The 26,527-nt window shown below is 43.2% G+C and overlaps 1 protein-coding gene across 1 annotated transcript; it reads right to left on the reverse strand.

The window, feature by feature from the left end:
* Nucleotides 1-13,168: 13,168 nt before the first annotated feature.
* On the reverse strand, nt 13,169-21,790 carry LOC109946089 (phenylpropanoylacetyl-CoA synthase). Its single transcript, XM_020552814.1, has 6 exons — nt 21,640-21,790; nt 21,107-21,273; nt 15,426-16,078; nt 14,800-14,951; nt 13,634; nt 13,169-13,545 (listed from the first exon to the last, which is right to left on the reverse strand). Exons 1-6 carry the CDS (start codon nt 21,675-21,677, stop codon nt 13,336-13,338), a joined length of 1,221 nt encoding a protein of 406 aa, XP_020408403.1. The 5' UTR covers nt 21,678-21,790; the 3' UTR covers nt 13,169-13,335.
* Nucleotides 21,791-26,527: the final 4,737 nt, after the last annotated feature.

Consider the following 26,527-nt stretch of genomic DNA (forward strand, 5'->3'; position numbering starts at 1 on the left):
GAACCTTATTTCTTGATACCTACTGAGGTTCCACAACAATTGCTCCAATTGTGACATGAAAGTCCTACTACAAATGTTGTATCACCAAGTGCAATATTCACTAAGCAATTTGCTTCACCTCCTGTGTTGTTGAGCCTCAGAAGCCAACAACACAGGAGAACTCAGAACTAAGAAATGATGTTGTGCCTAGTGATACACCATTGCGACATCCCCAAACAACCAGAATGAAGTAAATTTGAGAAGGTTTAGAGACCCAAAAGATCTATGATCTCTATCAAGCATATGCTAGTGAAGAAATAGAACACTGTGAGATATATGTCAGTGAGGATATAGACTATGCAAAAGATCTCACTACTTATGAAGAATCCATGAGAAGTCCAAATTTATCTAAATGATTCTCCGCCATGAAGGATGAATTAGAATCTATGAGAATGAATAAGGTTTGAGACTTAGTGGCAGCCCCGATCCTATGATTTTGAGGGCCCACACGAACTGATCATGTTAGGCCTTCTAGACTATATAAAAAATTCTAGGATATACAACATGCAGATTAGCACTTCATAGCTAAATGATGATGTGCATTGAAATTAATTTTAAAATATCTAAGACGCTAGATAATATACAGCGGTGCACATTAGCACTTCAGAGGTTGAGAAATAAGAACAACCATCAGAAATTAACCTAAATCCTGATCGCTCAACCGTGCGTGCCTAGCGGCTAGCGTAGTGGCGTCCTGGAATCGTGGATGGCTTGATCGGAGAGATGGCGAACGACGATCACGTGAAGGGTGTGGTCGCACAGACGTGCACTCGTGTGGCGGCATGGGCGTGACGACTGGGCAGTGGGCTGCGCGTGCCGCGCAGTCCGTGTGCCTAGCCCTATCAACTTGTTGGCTATCTTTACTATTTACTACTAGCATATAGCCCATGTTAATGCTACATTCCTGAGAAGGGGTGAATGACAATGGTGGCAGCGCGAGGGGAGGGGTTGACGACGGTGGGGACGTCGGGATTGGAGGGATGAAGGATGAGTGATGCTCGAAATAATATTGTCTATTAGATTTAAGTAAGTGAGATAAGGTTATTCATCGATCTGAACCGTTGGTTTTGATGTTGTGTTAAGTATGTGTGCAATTTGTTTGATGGATTTAGTGAAGATTATGAGTGTGTGAGTTATTTGTTTAGGTGGGTTTTATAAAGTTTAAAATGGTGAATTGTATATTGGTATAGTTGCTAAATATTGGGCCCCTATTAATTTTGAGCCCCCGACCGTCGCCTCTGTCGCATGGCCTCAGGGTCAGCCCTGCTTAGTAGTTATTCCTAAAGGATCCAAAACAGTAGACTGCAAGTGGGTCTACAAAACCAAGCGTGACTCTAGAGGGAATGTTGCAATATACTACCTCCATGTCATTGATTAAGGCCTGCATGATTTACAAAATGTCAATCCTTTAAATCTTTGACCAATAATTTAACCAAAATATACATATTTTTAGTGAATGCATGCTATATATCTAGATTCGTACACAAACATATTTTAAGATGATGTAATTTTGTATTTATTGATGATATATTTTGAAAGTTATAAATGTTCACATTTTGCTTTAAAGATTGTGCCAAAACTTATACGCCCCCTAAATAATGGGAGAAAGGGAGTATAAAGGTAGACATGTGGCCAAAGATTCACATAAAGAGATGGGATAGATTATATTGAAACCTTCTCGCCTGTGTCAATAAAATATTCGTTTATAATTATCATGACACTAGTAGCTCACTATGATTTAAAACTCCATCAAATAGATGCAAAGGCAACATTCATAAATAGAGAACTACTAGAGAATTTGTTTATGACACACCCTAAGGGTTTTGTAATAAAAAGAAAAACATGGGATGCCACTTAAGGAAGCCAATTATAAATTAAAGCAAGCTTTCAGATAGTGGTGCCTTAAATTTGATGAAACAATAAGAAAGTATGGTTTCAAGGAAAACTAGGAAGATAATTGAATATATGCAAATTTAAAAATGGAAGGTACATCTTCCTTTATTATTTTGTATGTAGATGATATTATTGGCTAGCGGTGACAAGAACTTGCTAGCAGAAACAAAGAAGTTTCTCACCTTGAACTTTGACATGAAAGACATTGGAGAAGTCTCCTATGTACTTGGAATAAAATTCATAGAGGTGGAAATAGAGATGGAAACCGAGGTATATGAGGACATTCATAGAGAGCATACTTAGAAAACATACTAAAGAGGTAAGATATGCATAAGTGTAAGCCCTTGCCTGCGCCAATAGACAAGGGTGATAAGTTTAGGAATTATTAGTGTCCCCAGAATCAGTATAAGAAAAATCAGATGACGTCAGTACCATATGCTTCAGCTATCGAAAGTATTATGTATGCTCAAATCTGTACTCGCCCTAACTTATTTACTAATGGGGTGCCTGGCAGATATCAAGTGAACCTTGGAATAGAGCATTGGAAAGCAGTTAAGAAGACTCTTAGATATTTACAAAAGACACAAATGTCTCATGCTTACATATAAAAAGATCTAGTTTTCTAGAGATAGTTGGTTATTCAGATGCCGACTCGGCAGGTTTGTTGATACATTCAAGTCCACTTCCGGATATATCTTCGCACTTGCTAGGAGAGTTGTTAACTAGAAGAGTTGTGATTAGAAAATCATTACATCATTGACAACATGATGAGTTTGTGGCAACATATGAACCAACTAGACAACCAATATGGGTAAAGAAATTTGTACGCAGATTAAGAGTAGTTGATAGCATAGAAAGACCACTAGGAATATAGTGCAAAATTTTACTCCTACAACAACAAGTCAAGTGGTGCTACCAAGTTCATTGACATTAAGTGTTATGTTGTTAAGGAGATGATGTAGGATCAAACCATTAAAGTAGAGCATATCAGAAGCCAACATATGTTAGTTACATAAAAGGCCCTCTACTCAGCGTGTTTAGACAGCACGTAGCCGACATGGGATTATAAGAAAGTATACGATTCTGGATCAAGAGGCTATAGAAACAACCATAGAGAAAGTTATTTCATTTTGAGGCAGATGGACATGTTATATGCAATGAGTTCGGTGACACTTAATTGTTCATCGTAATACAATGGTCTTAATGTGAACCAAGAAAAGTTAAAGAACAAAAAATCATACAACAAAGAGAAGAATGTTAGGAATATTCTATAACTCAGTTAGATAACAGATTTAGAGTCTATCTATTTCCCCAACCCTTAGATTTGTGCCTTAGTTGGGGGCACAAACCATTTCCTGGTTGTGGCCCACGGTCATGAGAAGCGTCATAATAATACGCAGCTAGGTCGCCGTCATGGAGACCATCAGAAGGAGAAGATGAACAAAGGTAGGATAGTGGTGTGCCACCACTGTTGGGGGAGGACCTTCATCGCCGAAGGTCTCTGAAATATCTGCTTTGTTCAGAAAGCAAGCTTCAGGTAAACACGTTCATCTTCGTCAATGACCGAATATGATAGAAGGGACGAAGTTAAGAAGATCCAAGCATGTGGACGCGTTAAACTAGACAAAGCTAAAGGATGAAGCTTTGGGTGAAGCATGACGACTTACGAAGTACAGAAGAAGCTAAAGGGTGCGGAAGACCTGATCAACAAGATATATGGATGGAAAAGTACAATATTACCCTCATAATATTTATAGTTGATATGTATAGGGTTTGAGGACATGTTTGCAATTCCATATGAAGTTGACACCGTAGTTATAAATAGAGGAATAGTGCCATACATAACGACACTTTTTTTATCAGAGTGAATCGAATCACTCTAACTACGAAGCGTTGTATTTCTCCCATCTTTGTGTTTCTAATTATAAGCTTGAAGGTACATTTGTAATCTGTAAAGAACGAAACAAAGTGTTAACATATTCAAATGAGTAATCCACTCTACTTTTCGAGAGTTATATACTGCTTCTATTGAAGTGTTTCATATTTCTATCTTCTCTCTTGAATTAACCTTCGAAGAAAAGTTAATTGAAAAGAGAAGCTTATAACCTAACAACTTGTGTTGCCTTGTTTTCTGGTGCCTTCTCTAGAAACAAAAATGAGTGACCAACAACCACCAAACACCGCGGTAGTAGCCACGTAGCCCTCAACACCGGACAAGTTCCTCCCTCTCCCCGTCTCTCTAAGGCTAGATCTATATAATACTACAATTCATTATCGAGTTAGTGGATTGGATATTGGGGACTTAGTGATATCCTAAAGGGTCTAGAAACTGAACATAGACTACCATGCATATAGTTGCACAAATCAAGATGCCACAAACCCACAACACATTCATTTATTTATTTTCACTACCGGAATCCGAGGCTTTGCCGAGTGTTGTATTCTTTGCCGAGTGCCTTTTGTCGGGCACTCGGCAAAGAAGGCTTTGCCGAGTGCCGCACTCGGTAAAGTTAGGCTCTCGGCAAAGAGCCCCTTTACCGAGTGCTAAACACTCGGCACAGGTAGGCACTCGGCAAAGACAAGTTTGCCGAGTGTCACGCACTCGGCAAACGGGGCTCTCGGCAAAGGGCCGTCATCGGCCGTCCCAGAGCTGACGGCCGTCAGTCTTTGCCGAGAGCCAACGGCTGGCACTCGGCAAAGAGGCTTCTTTGCCGAGTGCTACGTAGTAGACACTCGGCAAAGCCCTCTTTGCCGAGTGTCATCTCCAGACACTCGGCAAAGTGTATTTTCATTTTTTTTATTTTGTCTCCCAAACTTTTTGTGGTATGTTCCTACACTATGTAGACCTACATGTATCATTTGTGGACAATTATAACATAGTTTCGATAGTTAGTAGATTTAGTTCGTGTATTTGAATTTCTTCGGAAAATTCAAATTTGAACTGCAGGTCACTCAAAACTTGGAAAACCGTGCATGAAAAAATGATATTCATGTTACTTAGCATAAGTTACGACCGATTGCAGAAGCGTACCGGAAACTTCGAGCAACATGCTCACTAAACATGGCCGTGAACTTGGCATCCACATGTTTAAAAATTGTATAAAACACAAACAAAGTCAGAAAATCATGAAACTTGTCCACGTGTCATGATATCATATGTATAGGCTGTGATAAAAATTTTAGAATGTTTGGAGAAAGTTGTGAGACACTATGTGTAGAAACCTAAGAGATCCACATGAAATAACTCTTAGATTTCATGTGGATCTCTTAGGTTTCTACACATAGTGTCTCACAACTTTCTCCAAACATTCTAAAAATTTTATCACAGCCTGTACATATGATATCATGACACGTGGACAAGTTTCATGATTTTCTGACTTTGTTTGTGTTTTATACAATTTTTAAACATGTGGATGCCAAGTTCACGGCCATGTTTAGTGAGCATGTTGCTCGAAGTTTCCGGTACGCTTCTGCAATCGGTCGTAACTTATGCTAAGTAACATGAATATCATTTTTTCATGCACGGTTTTCCAAGTTTCGAGTGACCTGCAGTTCAAATTTGAATTTTCCGAAGAAATTCAAATACACGAACTAAATCTACTAACTATCGAAACTATGTTATAATTTTCCACAAATGATACATGTAGGTCTACATAGTGTAGGAACATACCACAAAAAGTTTGGGAGACAAAATAAAAAAAATGAAAATACACTTTGCCGAGTGTCTGGAGATGACACTCGGCAAAGAGGGCTTTGCCGAGTGCTAGATGTGTGGCACTCGGCAAAGAGGTAGTAAAAACTCTTTGCCGAGTGCCGCAACGGGGGACACTCGGCAAAGAACTCTTTGCCGAGTACCGCCGATCTGGCACTCGGCAAAGAATATTTTACAATTTTAAAAAAACTTTGCCGAGTGCCAGATCGCTGGCACTCGGCAAAGAAGAAAAATAACTATGCCGGTCGTTCTTCTTTCTCCTTTCTCTTCTCTCACGCGCTTCTTCACTTCTCTGCCCGCGCCGCCGCGCCGCCTTATAGCCCGCCGCCGCGCCGCCCGCCGTCTGCCCGCCGCGGAGGCCGTGCCGCCCGCCCGCCGTCTGCCCTTGCCGCGGCCGTGCGCCGTGCCCGCCGCGCCGCCCGCCTCCGCGGCCGTGTGTCGTGCGCCGTGCGCCGTGCCCGCCGTGTGCCGTGCGGTCGTGCTCTCCGCGGCCGTGTGCCGTGCGCCGTCTGCCCGCCCCCTCCCCGCGGCCGTCCCCGCCGCACCCGCTCGCTCGTCGCCACGCCGCCTCTCCGAAGGTATAAATTATGCGTGTTTTTATTATTTATATGCGTGTTTATATGCGTGTTTATATGTGTGTTCATGAATTTATGCATGTTTATATGTTGCGTGTTTATTAGTTAATAAACAATATTATTTATATGAATGCTTTACTGTTTTGGTCATTTGTTGATAACGAACTGGTATTAGTTAATAAACAATATTATTTACCATGATTTAATTTGAACAAACACATGTTTATATTAATGTAATCAAAGTAGACACAGTCACATTTTTAATGAGAAGGAGAATGAGGGTATTTGTGCGTAGGTTGAATGTCCTTATCATTTTATGCATAGATTTCCGGCCATCGTGCCGTTGAATTATGCGTGGAAGACAGCCATCGTGCTGATAGTTTTATTTGCAGTATTTCGAAACCTCCTAGTGCAGGGGAGGTGCTGCCGAAATTTTCTGTTGCTAGGCACCTGTTAGGGGATGGAGGACCGTGAGTGGATGTACACGGGCCGTAGAGGAAGGAACGATGTCACCACTGAATGGATTAGAAAGACCGATGATTTCGTGGAACGGGCATATGGCGAAGCTGCTAAAGGAGCTAGTCTAGTCCCATGCCCGTGCAGCAAATGTGACAACCGGAAAAGAAAACCAAAGAAGACCATGGTAGAACATATTTGGAAGAATGGATTTACGTCGGGCTATACTCGGTGGATATTTCATGGTGAAGCGCATCGTACGAGAGAGGAGGTGCTGAGACAACGTGTCGAGGATTATGACGCGGATGCGGGGGTAGCGGATATGTTGAACGACTATCAGGAGGCACAGTACACGGGAGGATGTATGGATGACGAGCCAGAGCCGACTGCAAAGGCGTTCTACGACATGTTCGACGCGGCACAGAAGCCCCTTCACGGCCAGACAAAGGTTTCTCAACTGGATGCCATTGGGCGTGTAATGGCGTTCAAGTCGCAGTACAGCATGAGTAGAGACGCATTCGATGGCTTGTTGACGGTTATTGGGAGTCTGCTTCCGGATGATCACGTTCTGCCAAAGAGCATGTACGAGGCACAGAAACTACTTCGTGCACTCAAGATGACGTATGAGCAGATTCATGCTTGTCCGAAGGGCTGCGTGCTATTTAGGAAAGAATACGCAGAGGCAAAGTACTGTCCCAAGTGTAATTCGTCTAGGTTTATGGAGGTAGACTCTGGTGATGGACAAAAGAGGCAGCTCGACATCCCCTTGACAATCCTACGACACCTTCCGTTCGTACCGAGGATCCAGCGTCTGTACATGACAGAGGAATCCGCGAAACAGATGACTTGGCACAAAAATGGAAAACGATACAATCCTGACAAGATAGTGCACGCATCAGATGGTGAAGCATGGAAACACTTTGATGACATTCACCGTGAGAAAGCCGAAGAGGCTCGTAATGTACGTGTTGCGTTGGCCACAGATGGGTTCAATCCCTATGGAATGAGCGCTGCCCCGTACACATGTTGGCCCGTGTTTGTTATCCCAATCAATCTCCCCCCTGGTGTGTGCTTTCAAAGGCAGAATATATTCGTGTCGTTGATAATTCTCGGACACCCGGGGAACAAAATGGGCGTGTACATGGAGCCTTTGATCGATGAATTGGTACGTGCCTGGGAGGAAGGGGTATGGACGTTTGACCGAGCTACGAAGACAAACTTCAGAATGCATGTTTGGTACCAGTACTCCATGCATGACTTACCGGCCTATGGGCTATTCTGTGCCTGGTGTGTTCACGGTAAGTTCCCATGCCCAGTTTGCAAGGAAGCTCTCAGGTTCATTTGGTTGAAAAAGGGTGGCAAATATTCGTCCTTCGATAAACATCGACAATTTCTTCCTGCTGACCATCCATTCCGCCTAGACATCAAGAACTTTACGAAAGGTGTCGTAGTGACAGACCGTCCACCTGCAACGATGACTGGTGCCGAAATTCATCAACAGATAGATGGGCTCGTGGCCAATACAGAAGGTGGTTTTGTGGGATATGGTGAGCAGCATATGTGGACACATAAGTCTGGCTTGACTCGGCTCCCCTATTATGACGACCTGCTCCTTCCACACAACATTGACGTGATGCACACTGAAAAAAATGTTGCCGAGGCACTGTGGGCAACAATTATGAACATTCCTGATAAGTCAAAGGATAATGTGAAGGCAAGAGTGGATCTGGCAGCGTTATGTGATAGACCAAAACTAGAGATGAAGCCGCCAAGTGGCGGAAAGACATGGAGAAGGCCTAAGGCCGATTTCGTCCTAAGCAGGGCCCAGAGGAAGGAAGTACTTCAGTGGATCAAGATGTTGATGTTCCCTGATGGGTATGCAGCTAACCTGAGTAGGGGGGTGAACTTATCTACTATGCGAGTCTTAGGGATGAAGAGTCATGACTTCCACATATGGATTGAACGGATTCTTCCTGCGATGGTTCGAGGCTATGTCCCTGAGCATGTCTGGCTAACGCTTTCAGAGTTGAGCTATTTCTTCCGTCAGCTTTGTGCAAAAGAGTTATCTCGGACCGTGGTTGCAGACTTGGAAAGATTGGCCCCCGTGTTACTGTGTAAGCTTGAGAAGATATTTCCACCCGGCTTCTTCAATCCAATGCATCATTTGATTCTTCATCTCTCCTATGAGGCACGAATGGGGGGCCCCGTGCAGGGACGTTGGTGCTATCCAATCGAGAGATGTCTAAAGACTATTCGAAAGAAATGTAGAAATAAATGCAAAATCGAGGCTTCCATTGCAGAGGCATACATTCTAGAGGAGGTCTCAAACTTCACAACAACTTATTATGGTGACAAACTGCCGAGCGTGCATAATCCACCCCCTCGTTACAATGATGGCGACAATGAATCGAACCTTAGCATATTTCGAGGCCAACTCGGAAGCGCAAGTGGCTCGACCACGAAGACCCTGACACATGAAGAGTGGCGACATATCATGCTATACGTATTGACCAACCTTGAAGAGGTGACGCCATACATGGAACAATTTCTTCATGAATTCTGGCGTCGATCAAGGGACCCCACTCCACAGGAATATGACGCTCTTCTTAGAAAGGGTGCGAGAAATGGGTTGCCCGATTTCATTTCCTGGTTCAAACGTAAGGTACGTGCTTAGTTTGTAAAAGAGATACGTCTTTGAACTCAATTTAGCGTCTTTTAACTTGCGAATACTTACAGGGCCAAAGAGATCCGTCTATGAGTGCCGAGTTGAGACAAGTAGCCAACGGCTTTGCTTATAGGGTCAAGAAATATTCTGGGTATGACGTCAATGGATACCGTTTTCGCACAACACACTACGACCAAAGTCGGCCCAATCGGAAAACAACGTGTTCTGGAGTCTTTACGCCGGGCCTTGACAATGTCGATTATTTTGGACGAATTGAAGAAATATATGAGCTCAATTTTTATGGTTCCAAACCTCTTACTCCAGTGATATTCAAATGTCATTGGTTTGACCCTCAAGTGACGAGACGGACACATTCTAATCTTGGGATAGTCGAAATTCGACAAGATTCCACCTTAGCAGGAGACGATGTCTATATCGTGGCCCAACAGGCCACACAAGTGTATTATCTCCCATATGCGTGTCAAACGAAAGAACATCTTAAGGGTTGGGATGTTGTGTATAAGGTATCGCCGCATGGGAGGTTACCTGTTCCTAACGATGAAGATTACAACTTAGACCCGGACACATATGATGGAGAGTTCTTCCAAGAAGATGGGCTAGAAGGGCGATTTGAGATAGACTTAACTGAAGCTATCGGAATGGACGTAGATATTGAAATGGTTGTTGATGAGGAGGATGATGAGGTGCAAAATGATAATGACTTAGTAATCCTTGAAGGCAATGATGAGGTTGCGTCTTCCGATGGTGTTGAGATTGAAATGCTTGATAGTGATGATGAGAGTTATGATCCGGCTAACCCCGACACATATGAAGATTATTTTTAATCGATGTAATGCTATATGACTTTTTATTTCGCACCTGTTTTTAAATACATCTTTTTATATGTGCTTATTTGTTTACTCTTAATTGCAGGTTGTTGAACAAATATGGTGGACGGTTTCCTGAGGAGGAGGAGGGGGAGGAGGAGTAGGACGGCGGACGATGCAGAGCAGGCAGCGCAGCAGCACGAGGCAGAGCAGGCAGCGCAGCAGCAGGCGGCGCCTCAGGACGACGACGACCAGCAGCAGGACGACGACGACCAGCAGCAGGATGCCTCAGGTTCAGGCGGCTCTAGTTCGAGGAGCATCTACCTGCGAGGCCCCGCGAGTCTCCCGCCGCGTCCCATACTTCGGGACAGACGGCCGTTGATTCGGCCGGAAGGGGAGAGGTATGTAACTTTATGTTCTTCATTCTTGTTCATATTATGTGTTCAAAATCATAATATAAACTAATACTTTTTATTTATCACTTGGACAGGTCTTGGACGGTTTTGGATTATGCTGGGGGTCATCGTCGCCCCCCCAACAACATCCTCGGCCTGCTGTGCAGGGAACACTTCCCTGGACTTGTGGAGTACGCCGGAGTGACGGGCCCAGCCTTCACCTTCGACCACTACGCCGTCGCCCCCGATGCAGTAGACCGGGACGGCAGGGAATTCAATAACAAGGCGGAGCGGGTGAAGCAAGAGCTGTGGGTAAGTCTTAGTATAATATAAAATATGTCGCATTCGTTGCAAATTCTTGAAATAATGTATGGATACATCGTTTTTGTTGCAGGATTTCTTCAGATGCGATGCTGGATACGAGGCTAGGGCGGATGTGGTGGCCACCACGTGCTGTAAGAAGCTCGTCGTGGACATGCACTATGAGGCCCGCATCCAGGCCATCATCACCTACCACGGCTCCGTCCTTGGGGAGAAGGTGACCAAACCTCAAGCCCGAACCATGTCGTTGACCAGGGAGCAGTACCTGCAGGTAAAGTCATGCATGTTTGGTACCAGTACTCGATGCATGAATGTTATTTTATCTTCTGATATGCACTTTATGTGTTTACTTTGCAGGTGATTCCACATTGGTGCGCCACACATCCTCTGTGCTGGGAGCAGATGGTGGATAGGTGGTGTTCGGCTGAGTGGGACGAGGTGCACACAGCTAGCCGGGAACGGCGTTTGCAGATGCAAGGCCCCTCGCACCACCAAGGCAGCCGGAGCCTGGGCCAATATGCCGAAGCATGGGTACGCCACCTTTTTTATTTAGATATATAGCACTAAGTTAGATATTATTTCTAACTATCTCGTTGGTTTTCGTTGCAGTCGGCGTCACATGGTGGCAGGCCTTGTTCCACCTTCTCGGCCTATGCTATGGCCCATAAGGGTAAGGCGACGTCCGACGTCACCTACAACCCGGATGACGGGCCCGAGGCCTACACCAACCCTGCCGTCTACAGCCGCCTCCATGACTACACCGCCATGGCGCAGGAGGTCCATGGCCCAGACTATGATCCGAGCACCGAGCCTATCGACCCCGAGGTGCTCATGAGGGTCGGAGGAGGCAAGAGACATGGGCGGTACTGGATTGCCGACGGGGCAATCGACTCGTCCTCCACTCCCACTCTGTCTCAGGTGAGAGCAAGGAGCACGGGCTCGAGCCCAGCCATTCGACCTCGGCACGACAGCTCACAGCATCGCATACAGCAACTCGAGGTTAGTGCTTCTGTAACTCGTCCTTCCTTTAGTTATATACCTAGTCTTTGAGTTACTATAACGTTGGCTTGTAATATTACAGACCCAACTAGAAGAGATGGAGGCGAGGATAATGGCGGAGCGGGCGGCGGCTGATCAGAGGATGGCAGAGATGTTCCAGTACATGCAGAGCCTTGGCGCCGCACAGGGCATCGCTCCGCCACCTCCATTGTTCCCCCCAGTTGACCCTACTCTCTTCCACACTCCTGTGAGTATCAATATTGTAGTTAGATGTTTGTAATGCATCTGGTATAACACATGCTATCTCTTCTCTGTGCAGGGCCAATCTGGGGCGGCATCCAACAACCCTCCGGAAGGGTTCAGCCCAACGCAACCCCGGCCAAACCGCCCACCTCCATGAGTCATTGTTTTAGACTTTAGAACTTATGTATAATACTTATGTTTCTGTTTGATACTTATGTGAGAGCTTGCGACGTTTGAGACTTATGTTTGTGTTTAATACTTGTGTTGAACACTTATGTTTGTGATGGATATTTATGTTTGTGGTCACGGTTTTATGTTTGTGTTGGCTATTTATGTCTGTGATGATATCTGTGATGTATATATGTGATATATATGTGATATCTTCTGTTTGTGTGGATGGAAAACAAAAAACAAATAAAAAAGGTACATACTGGTCACTTTGCCGAGTGTAACACTCGGCAAAGAGGCTCTTTGCCGAGTGTCTGGGTCATAACACTCGGCAAAGAGTGTAGACCTGGGCACCGGCTTAGGTTCTTTGCCGAGTGTTATGTCGCTAGCACTCGGCAAAGAGGTCGTCTTTGCCGAGTGCCAATTGGGACACTCGGCAAAGAGCCTGACATGGGGACCCTCCCTGGCGGGCTCTTTGCCGAGTGTCCCAAATGGCACTCGGCAAAGAAGGCGGCTTTGTCGAGTGCTGCCAGGAGGACACTCGGCAAAGATATCTTCGTTGCCGAGTGTCACCGTTGACACTCGGCAAAGCCGCCGTCTCCGTCAACCGGCGCCGTAACGGTCGCTTTTCTTTGCCGAGTGCTCCCTGACACTCGGCAAAGATCTTTGCCGAGTGCCCGAGAAAAAGTACTCGGTAAAGAAGTCTTTGCCGATGCACTGTTTGCCGAGCCTTCTTTGCCGAGTGTTACACTCGGCAAAGCCTTTGCCGAGTGTTTTTAAGGCTTCGCCGAGTGCTTCCGGCACTCGGCGAAGAGGTTGATTCCGGTAGTGTTTATAGGGAAGAAGACACGTACAAACAAATGCGCTGACGAACAGACAACTAAAGGGCCGCTTCTATGAAGCATGCAGAATTCATGCATACACATTACACAACACGGGAACATATATCTCCATGATTGAACATCTTATTTTTCTAACTGTCTTGATCAATGTATTTCCAGCTTCCCTTTGTGCGTCATGGCTCCCAATCTCCCATTACAAACTACTTGAGTCTTGGTGTTGGTGTGGTGCATGCATGCAATGCCATTACATCAATGGTGAACCCCGGGCCAAACCCCACCATGAACCCCCACTCACAGCTCCCTTCCTCGTGGTCTTGCTGGCGACGGCGTATAACCTCATCAAGGACAAATATCAGAGTTGGGCCCACCATGTTACCGTACTCGCTGAACACCTGCCGGCTGGCCGCCAACTTCTCGGCCGAATTTTTTGCATTTTGATCCTTCATTCGAAAAAAATTCACGTTTGGACCCTAGAAAATTTTAATGTCATTTTTGGACCCTTTACTCGGCGCCGTAGCCTATGGCGCCGAGGTAACACAGCTCGGCGCCATAGGCTATGGCGCCGAGGTACGCGCTGCGTTGGCACAAACGGACGTCGTGGCGCCGACGTGGTACCGAGCTCGGCGCCATAGATTTTGGCGCCGAGCTCCGTTCTGTACAAAAAACTTGTCTAGCTCAGTTGGTAAAATACAAGGCTCTTATACTTGTGGTTGTGGGTTCAAGCCCCATGGTGGATGTTTTTTAATACTTTTTGTCTTTGTCACTTATTTATTTTTTTGTTGTCCATATTTTTCGTTTATATCGCTGATTTGTCCGTCCTGATTTATTTCTCGTCCAGTTTTATTTTTGTGACTGATTTGTTTATTCGTCCAGATTTTTTTTATCCGGCGAGCACAGCAGCTGTATATGCAGTAAATTCTAAAATATATCATCCATGAGACAAGTATACAATGGAGTATACTTTTATTTAGTGCAGAAGAAAAAAAAGATGAATATGTGTGCTTCTTTTTACTGGGAATATGTTATTATGTATTTAAAATTTATGTTCAAAAGAATTCAATGAAAATATAATATTTTTATTTGATCACGATTGAAGTAAGAGTGTTCTTATTTGATTTTTATTGTGGTTAGTTGAGCAAAAAATTGGAGAAGTTGACGGCTTGTGAGCACTGTGGCACACAGCTGCTGTGCTCACCGGATAAAAAAATCTGGACGAATAAACAAATCAGTCACAAAAATAAAACTGGATGAGAAATAAATCAGGACGGACAAATCAGCGAAATAAACGAAAAATATGGACAACAAAAAAATAAATAAGTGACAAAAACAAAAAGTATTAAAAACGCCCACCGTGGGGTTCGAACCCACGACCACAAGTTTAAGAGCCTTGTATTTTACCAACTGAGCTAAACAAGTTTTCTGTACAGAACAGAGCTCGGCGCCAAGATCTATGGCGCCGAGCTCGGTACCACGTCGGCGCCACGACGTCCGTTTGTGCCAACGCAGCACGTACCTCGGCGCCATAGCCTATGGCGCCGAGCTGTGTTACCTCGGCGCCACAGGCTACGGCGCCGAGTAAAGGGTCCAAAAATGACATTAAAATTTTTTAGGGTCTAAACGTGAATTTTTTTCCGATGAAGGACCAAAATGCAAAAAATTCGGACTTCTCGGGCTCTAGCCTGAGAGCCGTCGTGAAGGTGTCCATGATCCTGGGGCCACCCGGGTGAACCACCCAGAAGAGGTTATTCCAGCCAACACTACCAATGCCGAGCGGCGACATCGTGTTGATCAGGCACCGCTCGATGTTGTCACCCAACTTTTTTGGATTTTAGCCTTTTTTGAGTTTTTTTTTGCACAACTATACCCTTTACAGTTTCATTTCAAAAAATGGACCCCAACCTCGGCGCCATCATCATTGGCGCCGAGGTAACACACATCGACGCCAGTACCATTGGCGCCAACTTTTCCTACGTGGCAGCCGATGTGGCAAGTCCCAGGGGGTCGGCGCCATAGATCTTGGCGCCGACCCCCCTTGACGGTGGGGTCCGGTGCTATCCAGGGGGGTCGGCGCCAAGATCTATGGCGCCGACCCCCTGGGACTTGCCACATCGGCTGCCACGTAGGAAAAGTTGGCGCCAATTATGTTGGCGCCACTATGTGTTACCTCGGCGCCAATGATGACGGCGCCGAGGTAAGGGTCCATTTTTTGAAATGAAACTACAAAGGGCATAATTGTGCAAAAGAAACCCTAAAAGGGCTAAAATGCAAAAAAGTTGGTGTTGTCACCGACCTCCGCCGCCAGCTCTCCAAACTCGAGGCGGTACTCCAGGCCGCAATTGGTGAGCTCGGCAGCAACCGCCCGCTCTGAGCGGGGCACTGTGGCCTGCGACGCTGAAACCATCTCAAAGATTGGGCGTTCAACGGGTTCTTGCGGCCGGCTTCCGACAACAACTGCGCCGGCACCGTCACCGAAAATGGCGTGGCCGATGATTCCGTAGCGGTGTGCTTCGTTAGGAACTGTGTAACTATCCACGACGCTCCACATGTCCGCGCAAGCGACGAGGACTCGTGCTCCGCGGTTATTCTCGGCGATGTCCTTGGCAATGCGGAGCGCGGCTGAGCTGCCAGTGCAGGCGTGAAAGCCGATCACCGTGCGCTGCACTGTGCTGCTTAACCCGAGAAGGGAAGCGATGCGGAGATCGATGTGGGGCAGTTGAGCACTGCTGCTGGTGGCGAAGATGAGGTGCGTGATGTCTCCGGCCGGGCGGCCCCATTCGGCAATGGCTTTCTCTGCGGCAGCAGCCACAAGCCGTGGCATGGCACTGGCTACGATGGCTAGCTTGGCTTCCAGACTTGGAGCTGTAGGGTCCAACAACTCGGGGTGCTCACTGAAGAGCTCCTCGTTGACTTGCAGGTAGCGTTGTTTTACCATCATCTTCTCACCTGAGAGGCATGTAAACATGACATCATGGTAAATGCATTTCCGATTACACAGACACTTTGGGTTCTGAAAAGGATTTTAACTCTCCGGCTACAACTGTTTGAGAACAATTTAGCTATATTTTTAATGTACAATTTAGCAGTTGTGACCGGCAGCGGCCGCTATAGCCCACCTCAATCTGCACATTTAATTTGTAGCTAGAGATGTTTTTATTTTTTAAGAGAAGGGGCTCCATCTATATCCGCCTCAACAAATGGATCCTGAGGCGTCTCTGTGGGTCTATTTGGTTGGACTGTGTCTGTGAAAAAAACTATTGTTATATATGGGCTATGAAAAAAATGTTATTGAATGTAAGTGGTAAAAAATGAAAATTGTTTGGTGAAATTGACCGTGGTTGTGGGAGTGGTGGACAAGCGGGCACCACGGTTATCAATTGGGGGCGATGGAATTGAACAAAGCAGTATTTTTCACTTACCAGTGGTAGCCACGTAGTATTTACAAAGTTTTTCTACCTTGAAAGTCGCTAAAAGTAGATCTAGAGATGCTTACAATTTTGCACAGTGAAAAAGCCAGCTGTGGAAAAAATGTTACTCGCTGACACAGGGCTTTTGGTTTGGCTTTGGCTTGTGGGGGTGGAAGCCACACCTAAAGGCCAAACCAAACACACCCTACATTTAGCTAGAGAATTCAATCTATATACCACTTTTGAAGAGGTGGATCAAAACAATCCCACTACTAAGAATATGGTTCCAAGATATACCACTCCTAAATCACTATGTCTTTAAATAATACCATGATAGGTGCTATTCTCTCTCTTTATTCACTCTAACCAAGTTTTAACACTAAATTTCTTGCGCTTTGACCCCCTCACTCTACAAATCTAATCGTGCGTCCACGCGAAGAACACCAAAAAACACGATCTAGACATCTCACTAAAATAATGTAATACACTTAGATTAAAAACAAAATATTAAAAAACAGAAAATGTTTTAATTAGATGTATCTAAAATATTATGTTGACATGTACTCTGATTATGTGATGGAATTTTATGACTTATAATCGTTATTGTGCATTTGATTATGGTTTAATATTTTTAATCTATTTATATTACTCCTTTTGTCCTAAATTAGTATTTGTTTTAGCTCTTGGTTTTTATGTGTATGTTCAAATGTACGATGATGAATTTAGACACATACACAAAACCATACATCAATTATTGTATAAATCCGTTAAAAGCCTAAAACAAATTTTAATTTGAGATAGAGGGAGTATAATAGTTTGATGGATGTCTAAATCAAAATTTCCCATGTGTTCCTTCACACAGGCACGCGAGTGGGTTATTATAGTGAGAGACAAATCGGACAAAGCACATGAAATTTAGTATTAAAACTTGATTAGAGTGGAGAAAGAGAGGGCTTAGCAATTATCAAGGCATTGGAGTGGTATATCTTGGTTCTTGAACCCCTATTTTTAATAGTGGTGTTCCTTAGATCCACGTTTTTAAGAGTAGGCGTGCTTATTTTCTAGAGCTGAAAAGCGGCCAGAGCAAGGCCAAGCATCTGCATCAGCTAAAAAAGACCTGGAGCTAAAAAAAAGGGTACCATTAGGAAGATAATTAAGATTTTCTAGTCTCCTTTATTTATAGATAACAAGGGACACGATTGATTTTGATAAATGTGAATCCAACACTCTTTTGGAAGTTATATTCATGGTGATAGCACACTAGCTTTGGTTCTCTGTCTAGTTGCATCGATGTATGAAGATCGACAAGCGTTCATGGTAGGGATTACCAAACTTTTGAAGGACGACTCTTTGCTTCCATTATAGATGTCCTTCTTTTTAGAATTCGGACTATTTTTAAATCATTTCAACAGATTTTATGTTTTTTCTCTTGGATATTTAGATCGTGAACCATGTTATTATTCTTTATTCTTACTCCGCATGCATCTTTCTACCTCTAGATTGGTCATGGGTACGTACGCTGCGTATATTTCCACGTGATTGATGCCCAGCCACGTGCGCCTGCCCACGCCCTCCCCGAACCGTCACTACCCGACACGTGACAACTTTAATAAAACATTTTCAATTTTAAGTCTCTACATATAATATCATGACATGTCGACAAGTTTCATGATTTTCTGACCTTATTTATGTTTTATATAATTTTAAAACAATTCGATCACAAGTCCACGGTCTTATTTCGTGAGTATGGTGCTCGAAATTCCGGTCTGTTCCTGAAATAGATCGTAACTTGTGCTAAATAACATGAATATCATTTTTGCATTCAGTGTTTTACATTTTTAGTGACTTGCAGTTCAAATCTGAATTATCCAAAGAAATTCAATTAAACGAACTAAATCTAATATGTATAGAAAACATTTCGATAATTGTGCCAAACTTGAACATGTAGGTCTACATACTGTAGTAACACACCACAAAAGGTTGGTGGAAAAAAAATAAAATTATACTTTGTCGAGTGTCAGCAAAAGACACTCGACAAATACTCTCTTTGCTGAGTGTCCACCAAGGAACGCTCGACAAAGAGGTAATTTGCCGAGTGTCGGCTCCAGACACTCAGCATAGGTAACGGCCGTCAGCTATTGACCGCAACGACGAGTGACGGGTTGTGAGACACTGATCGCTGAGGGCTGTCGGCTGCTTAGGGTGGACCGGTGGAGTTGTGGTCTTATGTAGATTTGGGCTGCACATCTGTTAATTTTTTGTTCAAACGTGGTATGGCTCAGGCTATAATAAGCCATAATTAGTGCTCTGCTTTAAAATAATAGGTAAGATATGAAATATGATATGACTATATGAGAGCTGTTGGAGACAGCCTAACAGAATTAAAGTGAAAGATTCGAACTCTTAAGACGGAGGTGCCCTTGAGTAGGCACAACACAACTGACACTATTCTAGGTGTCTTTCATCCTTGCGTTTGTCTCATGTATTGTTGAATTTTTATTTTAGTCTGAAAATAATAGTGTCTAGTGACACTTTATTTATTACTAGTTATGTACCAGTGTATTACAATATCTTTATATACCATATAGATAGATTTTGTATAAACGAAATAATTATTGAAACACGTTCCAAACCTTATAATAATACTAACCATAAAGATTTTGGATAAAGAACTCAACTGTTTATATAAACAAATTTTATATTATCACTGCATTAAATGCGAGGAATTGTATGATACTGAAACGGAAAATATACTTTTTTCCAATGACTACATCTACGAAGTGACAACATCTACAAAATGCTTGTCTTGTTTTAGCTGATTCTTGTTTTGTCGCTTTATTCAAAATCATCCGTTTACATTACTGGGTGTCATAGTTTGGGTTTCTTGCGACGGTTCCTTAATAAACCGCCAGCATAAATCTATGATTTCTACAGGCAGATTTCTTAAAGAACCGCATGTAGAAATTAATTTCTATAGGTGGTTTTCTTAAAAAACTGCTACTACAAATCATTTTTATTCTTTTTCTAAATTTTCAAATGACCTCGTATAGAAAAATCACCAAAATAAAATTGGATATGTCTAAAAGTTATGAAACTTTATAGTTGACAACTTTGTTTATTTGAAATGTTTTTGGCTCTCAAAAATTGGATTTGAAGTTGTCAAATTTGAAATGCAAATTTTGCAAACAACCACGGATGGGGAAAGTAACAAAATAAAAGTTTTAGAACTTCAAATACGTGGGCAACTCTTTCTCTATTAAACTTTTAGTTGACAACTTTTTCGTTTAAATTCATTTACAACCTCAAATAGTCAATTTATACTTGGATGTTTTAATACGTGGGCAACAAAACTGTAATATAGACATGGAGTAAGTGATAGGTGGAGTAGTAGAGTAAGCTACACGCGAGGGTGAGGTTAGAGGTTCGATTTCTACCGGCCGTGCAGCGCACGGAAAATGTTGTGACGGAGATTGGTGGGTGGGCCTCATCTAATTGTTTTTTTGCTATTTTTAAAACCCAAATATGTTTTTGGAAAATATTAGTACTAACATTTTATTACCTCAACCGCCAGTAGAAATCGATTTATACTAGCGCGCGAAAAATGTTGTGACGGAGATTGACGGGTGGGCCTTGCCTAATTACTTTTTTGCTATTTTTAAACTTTAATGTTTTTGGAAAATATTAGTACTGACGGTTTTACTACCTCAACCGCCACTGGAAATCAATTTCCATTAACGACTGACTTAACTAAACTGCCAGTGGAAATCAATTTCCACTAGCGGTTCTTATTTACCGGCCTATAAAAAATCTACTTCTATGGGCCCCCTAGTAGTGGCATTTCTAAAATAAGCCAATAAAATAAATATGTTTACAACTGCTTTTATAGAGCTTGTTTGTACTAGATAATTTGTCTATTTACTGCCCTATTAACGCCTAGGGTATAAAACCGCTAGTAGTGGCGGTTCTAAAATAAGCCAATAAAATAAATATGTTTACAATTGTCTTTACAGAGTTTTTTTACTAGTGATATTTAACGGATACGTTCGAGTAGAAGCATAAGAAAAGACTCTTGCATTAAGGCCTTGGACTACACCATCAATAATAATTGTAGAGGATTTTTTCTTATGCACGTCCTGAACATGCATAGGATCACAATAATGAAAATGTGATGGTGTGAAAAGTACAAGAACATGTGACTTGTCACCAGTTATGAGCTGCCAGCAGGCACAAGTGTGAAAATCACCCAAAGTAGGATTAGCCTACACCTCCTTGTATACTATAAGAATAAACACTTTATTTCTATTCCTTGTACTGTTCTGTCTTCACAAATAAAAGATGATATAATTAAATTGTAAACCAAGACGATTAACAAAAGTTGAAGAAACTGATTTGTTGGGTCAGTTCAATGCAAGCCTTCGATGTTGGTTTACATTCGCTGCACAAAACCGGCTTAGGGCTTTATTAAATTATTCTGGATCTGCCGCTATCTATTTTTACTTGTGCTGTCATCTGGTATGGTAGGATATACACATGAGAATGGAAAATGGATAGTTAATTAATTACTTACACATTTTCTTCATGGTTGCTTTCGTGTCCGTAAGATGATCACTCTTGGTGATACGGAAGTACCAGTCAGTGTACTCATCTTGCTGAACGCAGTTGGCTGGGTTGGCTGTGCCGACGCCAAGCACACACGCAGGCCCGCCGCCGTTACGCCATTGCTGCTCCAAATCGCTGCAACATAGACAAACATGCATTTTGTTAAAAGCCATGCATGATTGTAATAAAGTTGGAGAATTGCTCAAGACAAAATCAAAATGAAGAATGTGGTTCACTGCTTTATTAATTAATTAATGGGATCAGCATTGGGCCCGGGCATTGAAGGAGGAGAGTTCTGATATCTTCTTCTTCTTGGAACAGGCGTAGCAGTGCTATGTTATTGGTCAAGTGATGAAGACTCTTTGTGTTGCAACGTTAGCTGGTGGTATCCCAACTTCTAACTAGCTAGCTTTGAGACTGAGATCGATATTCTCTTTTTTGAGAAAAAAAATTAACGACGTTGCACATACACTTGAAAACTAACTAAATCGCGTTGGCTACCTGCTGAGATTATTATTGCCAGGACGACGAACGGCCATGGGTGGGCAGGTTGCAGCAGCTGTGTGGAGGCGGCTGTGTGACGACGTTGACGATGGCGGAAGCCGGAAGGGCCTGAGAGATATGGAGATACAGCAGGAGCCTGTGCAGCGTACGCGTGCTGCGTTATGGCTCTGGTTTTGGTCCCTTAAATAGCCGTCGCGTACTCCACAACAGGAAACCACGACATATCCGACGGTCGCGATTTCTAGAGCAGCCGTTAGAGATATTAAGGCTCTGTTTGGTTCCTTTAGTCACTAGACTAAATTTTTGTGACTAAAGTTTAGTCGCTAAAGTACTCCGTTTGATTCCAGTGACTAAACCAGACTAAAGAGCATTAATTGATGTAAATAATGACTATTTTACACCTATTAATTAATAGATGTTTGCTATAAGAAGAAAGTGGAGAGGGTAAATAAGGTAAAAATACTACTTTAGTCCCTTTTAGTCACCTCCTTGGTGACTAAAGAACTAAAGTTTAGTCACCACATTTTAGTCACCATGTTTGCTTCTTTAGGGACTAAAAGTGACTAAACTTTAGTCACCCCAAACCAAACGGGCCTAACTTTACTTCGATAGCCCCAGATAAACGTCGAAAGTTAATTAATGTCCGACGATTTATCTAATAGCCATCAAACATAACGTTAACTTCCGACAGCTAATAGATAAGCTGTCGAAAGTAAGATTAAGTCTGGACGCTATCAGATACACCGTCTAAAATAAGCAATACATAGCTCATGGACGCCATTGTGGATGAGAAGAAGTGTGCAATATGTGGTGATGCAAGATTTATAGAGGTTGTAAACGAGGACAATGTGACCATGACAATAGATGTAACACGTAAGCAACCTCGTTACATGTCTCGTGTATCTCGATCAAAACGTTTGTTTATCTCAAAGAATATAGCCAGACACATGAGATGGCACAAAGAAGATGTACACGAACAATCTCGATATGATGTCACACCCTGGTGATACAGATGCATGGAAGGCACTTGATGCCTTTGATTTGAGTTTTGCTAGAGAAGCGAGAAATGTTCATAGCGGCTTGACAATAGATGGTTTCTCGTCTTTCAAACTAAATATGCCACGAGCTCCTTATAGCCTAAAACTTAAAAAGAAGAAGTAAGTAATGTGGTGGTTGAACTTAAAATTCATTTATGATTACGTGGTGGGCTTTAGAAGCTCTGCTAATGTTAAGATTGGGAAGTTAACTAGGTTGAAGAGTCATGACTACCACATAATCATAGAAAAACTTATTCTTGTTATGTTTCATGTGTATGTGAAAGATGATGTGTGGAAGGTGATAGCGAAGATAAGCTACTTTTATAGACATCTTTGTGCTAAAGAAATAAATAAAGAGATGATGGAGAAGCTTGAGCAACAAATGCCAATTTTGATATGCAAGCTTGAAAAATATTTACTCCTGGTTTCTTCAATCCAATGCAACACATAGTTATTGATCTTACATACAAAGGTAAGTTAGGTGGTCATGTTCAATATAGATGGATGTATCACATCAAAAGGATACTAAAGAAGCTCCATGCAATGTTTGGTAATAAGAGAAGTGTTGAAGTGTGCATCGTTGAGGAATTCAAATACAAAGAGATGACATCATTCACGACCTGTACTTTGTGAGGAACACAATGTCAACACACCTACATTGTGTTACCATGTGGACTAAGATCCCCCTTCTAGTGATCCTGAAATTTTTGAATGGAGGGGCAGAACTGTAGGTCCCTACACAACATACTATTTCACCGATAATGGATGGAAGACTACTTTCCTCTACATGTATAACAACATGGAAGTGTAAACTTTGTAGTTATCTAAATAGTAATTATCTAAGCCTATTTTTCCTTGTCCTAATAGGTTTGTTTCCAAGTAATAATAATGAGTTTGATTCTCAAAATTCGATGTGTGGTCATGAACCAACGCTGAATGAACATGATCAAATGTGTTGAGAGGGAAAAGATGGAAGGCCTAATTTCGTATGTTTATTTTGAGAATATGTAGATAGAAGTGCCAAGATACACCTGGACTTGTGATAGAAGTGCCAAGATACACCTGGACTTGTTATGATGTCAACGAGCTTTATTTCTTTTCTACCATATTTGAAGCTACTCAGCCTCTTGCTTGCAGGACATGACTAATTCTAGAGTTGTAACTAGAGTTGTCGATGATCAACGGAAGGTGACTAATTATTATGGATTCGATAAAGAAATACTAGAGTACAAGTTTTTAGGGATAAACAACTTAAAATGGTGTTCTTCGATTGTGATTGGTTTACTGCCAGTAGTGGAACATGAGAAAATCAAGATGGTAGGGTGGAAGTTAAACACGAAGACTGAATACATGGTCATGGCACTATAGTTTTTGCCCACCTATGTGAATAGGTATATTATATGTCATATTCATATAGGCATTTTATTGTTTAGTGGGTAATGTACAAAGCGAACCATCATGAATGACTATATGCTCCTGGTGATGCTAGTTATTCTGAAAGTCAAATAGAGCTAGAGGTGGGGGCTACTAAGATTTTCCAAGACGATGAACTTCCAAGCACCTTTAACATAGAAACTGAAATGTTGGAAGCATCCTTAATAGAAGATTGCAATGATGTAGAAGTTCCCCCAAAAAGAAAACAAGTGCCAAGAAAGAAGAAAACTACTTAATGTTCATTGAATTGATGGAAACAATTTCATCCTAATTTTGATTACGATTATGATTGACAGGTATGAAGTTGTACTTTATTCATACTATTTTATATTTCATTCTATTTTTATTATTTTTTATTTCATTCTATATTTATATTTTTGGATTGATGTACTAACTTCCTTTTGTTAATATAGGATATCAAAGTAAATGAAGTGTGTAATGTGGAGTTTGCTAGGGATGAGGAGTAGCTCGTGGATCAAGGACTTAGTCTTTTAGGGCACTAGTTCCCCATTAATCAGACGTCGAGCGTTGGCACATCATTTGCCCCTAGGCAATCAACCCATTGTAAATTACTTATTGAATTAAATCATTTTTGTAGCATGACTATATGTGCAATTATTTATTAACATTCTTATTTTAATAGGATGGTGAACCCAAACAACAGGAGGTACATTACCTAGGAAGAGGAGAGGAATCCAGGAGTGTGGAGGTAGGACAAAGAGGGGGAGGAGAGGGAGTCGAACAAGGTGCTAGGGAGGATGGGGGAGACGACCATGGTGCGTACTCAGGAGGTGGGGATTCTATGGCTAGTGAAGAGTCAGGAGGTGCAGACTCTAGGGGAGATGTCGATGGATCTAAATCCACCTAACCAAAGATAACTAGAAAGTTGCATTAGATTGGCCCTCCTCTAGAGCTTCCATTGGATTCCAGGATTTTGATAAAGCCTGGTGGAAAGCGAGTGATGTACTCTTTGTTTTATTATTATTGCAGCTTATAGACTTATTTCACAATTGTCTTGTGTGCTCGTCGAACTTGGATGAATGAATCGTTCATGGGCACAAAACATAGACACTATAGGTTGGTGAATTGTGTTCTAGGTAATCTTGTTTGTCTCCACTAGTCCGGTCTTATGACTTTGCCTACTGGGGAGTGCCTCCCCGCCACCACTTGGGAGCACTACCATTAATGTGTCTATAGATAGTTTGGCAACACACATGCATTACTTTGGGATGCATTATAGGTATGATTTTTTCTTTCTTGAGTTCTTTTTCTTATTTCATTATTTAGACATCACTACACGAAACTGGTTGAAGAACGTGGGTGAAAAATGTTGAACTTAATCTAAGAAGTCGATAACATATTTTTGATGAACTTAATAGGTTAAGTTCGTGGCGGCCAACGAACTTAAAGTTACAAACATGGGGGCCGACGAACTTAATAGGTCAAGTTCATGGGGGCGACGAACTTAACAGGTTATGCTTATGGGGGCCCACTGGAAAGGTGCCCTTGCCGACTGGAAACCATACAAAGGGTTGTCCGAAGGCTTCAGCAAGCTGTGGCTTATACCCATGCGGTCGAAGGCGTGTAGGAAGATGATGTCCGCCTGACTGCCGTTGTCGACTAGGACTTTGTGTAAGTCCCAGCCTGCCACACTGCAATTGATGACCATAGCGTCAATGTGGGGGGCGCTGCGCAGATCGACGTCTCGTGCATCGAAGGTTAGCGGTATGTGGGACCACTTCGTCTGTACGACTGGGCCAGTGACCGCGACATGGTTGATGCTGCGGTAGTGGTCCCGCTTCTGCCGCTTGGTGTCGAAGTCAGTGCTGGACCCCCCTGTTATCATGTGAATGACTCCGCGATATGGCTGATCGGCGAAGTCTTCCTGCTTTGGGGCATGGGGGATGTTTTGGTGTTGCTGGTGTGGTGGTGGGGGTGGAGGAGGTACGATTTGTACTTCCTGATGGTGTTGGTAAGCGTGGTGCGGTGGATGCGGAGCGGGAGCGTGGATATATGGTGGAGGGGGTGGCTGGTAATTATGCGCGACAATTCTGGGATTGTCGGCTGGCTGCGCCCGCGCCATTCTGTCCCTGGTGGCCTTCGTCTCGGGGCAGTCTTTGGTTTGGTGGGCGCAGTCTTCGTCGTGGAAAAGGCAGTAAAACCGGCGCGGCGGCTGCGCGCGCCCTCGGCCCCTGCCACGAGTTCCGTTTCCGCGGCCCTGGGGGGGATATTCCTGGCGACGAGGGGGGTCAGCAGCAGGCTGCTGGTTGGCGATGTTGTGCACTTGCTATTGACTGCGGCCATCTCGACCGGAGTCTGGTTGCGGAGTCCTCGTCCACGTGCGGCTGGACTGCGGGGCATCTTTGGGCTTCCGCTGTGACTCAATCTTGCGCTGGTGGAGCTCTTCGGATTTG

This window comes from Zea mays, chromosome 4, assembly GCF_902167145.1.
Source record: "Zea mays cultivar B73 chromosome 4, Zm-B73-REFERENCE-NAM-5.0, whole genome shotgun sequence".
In the NCBI taxonomy this organism is placed as follows: Eukaryota; Viridiplantae; Streptophyta; class Magnoliopsida; order Poales; family Poaceae; genus Zea; species Zea mays.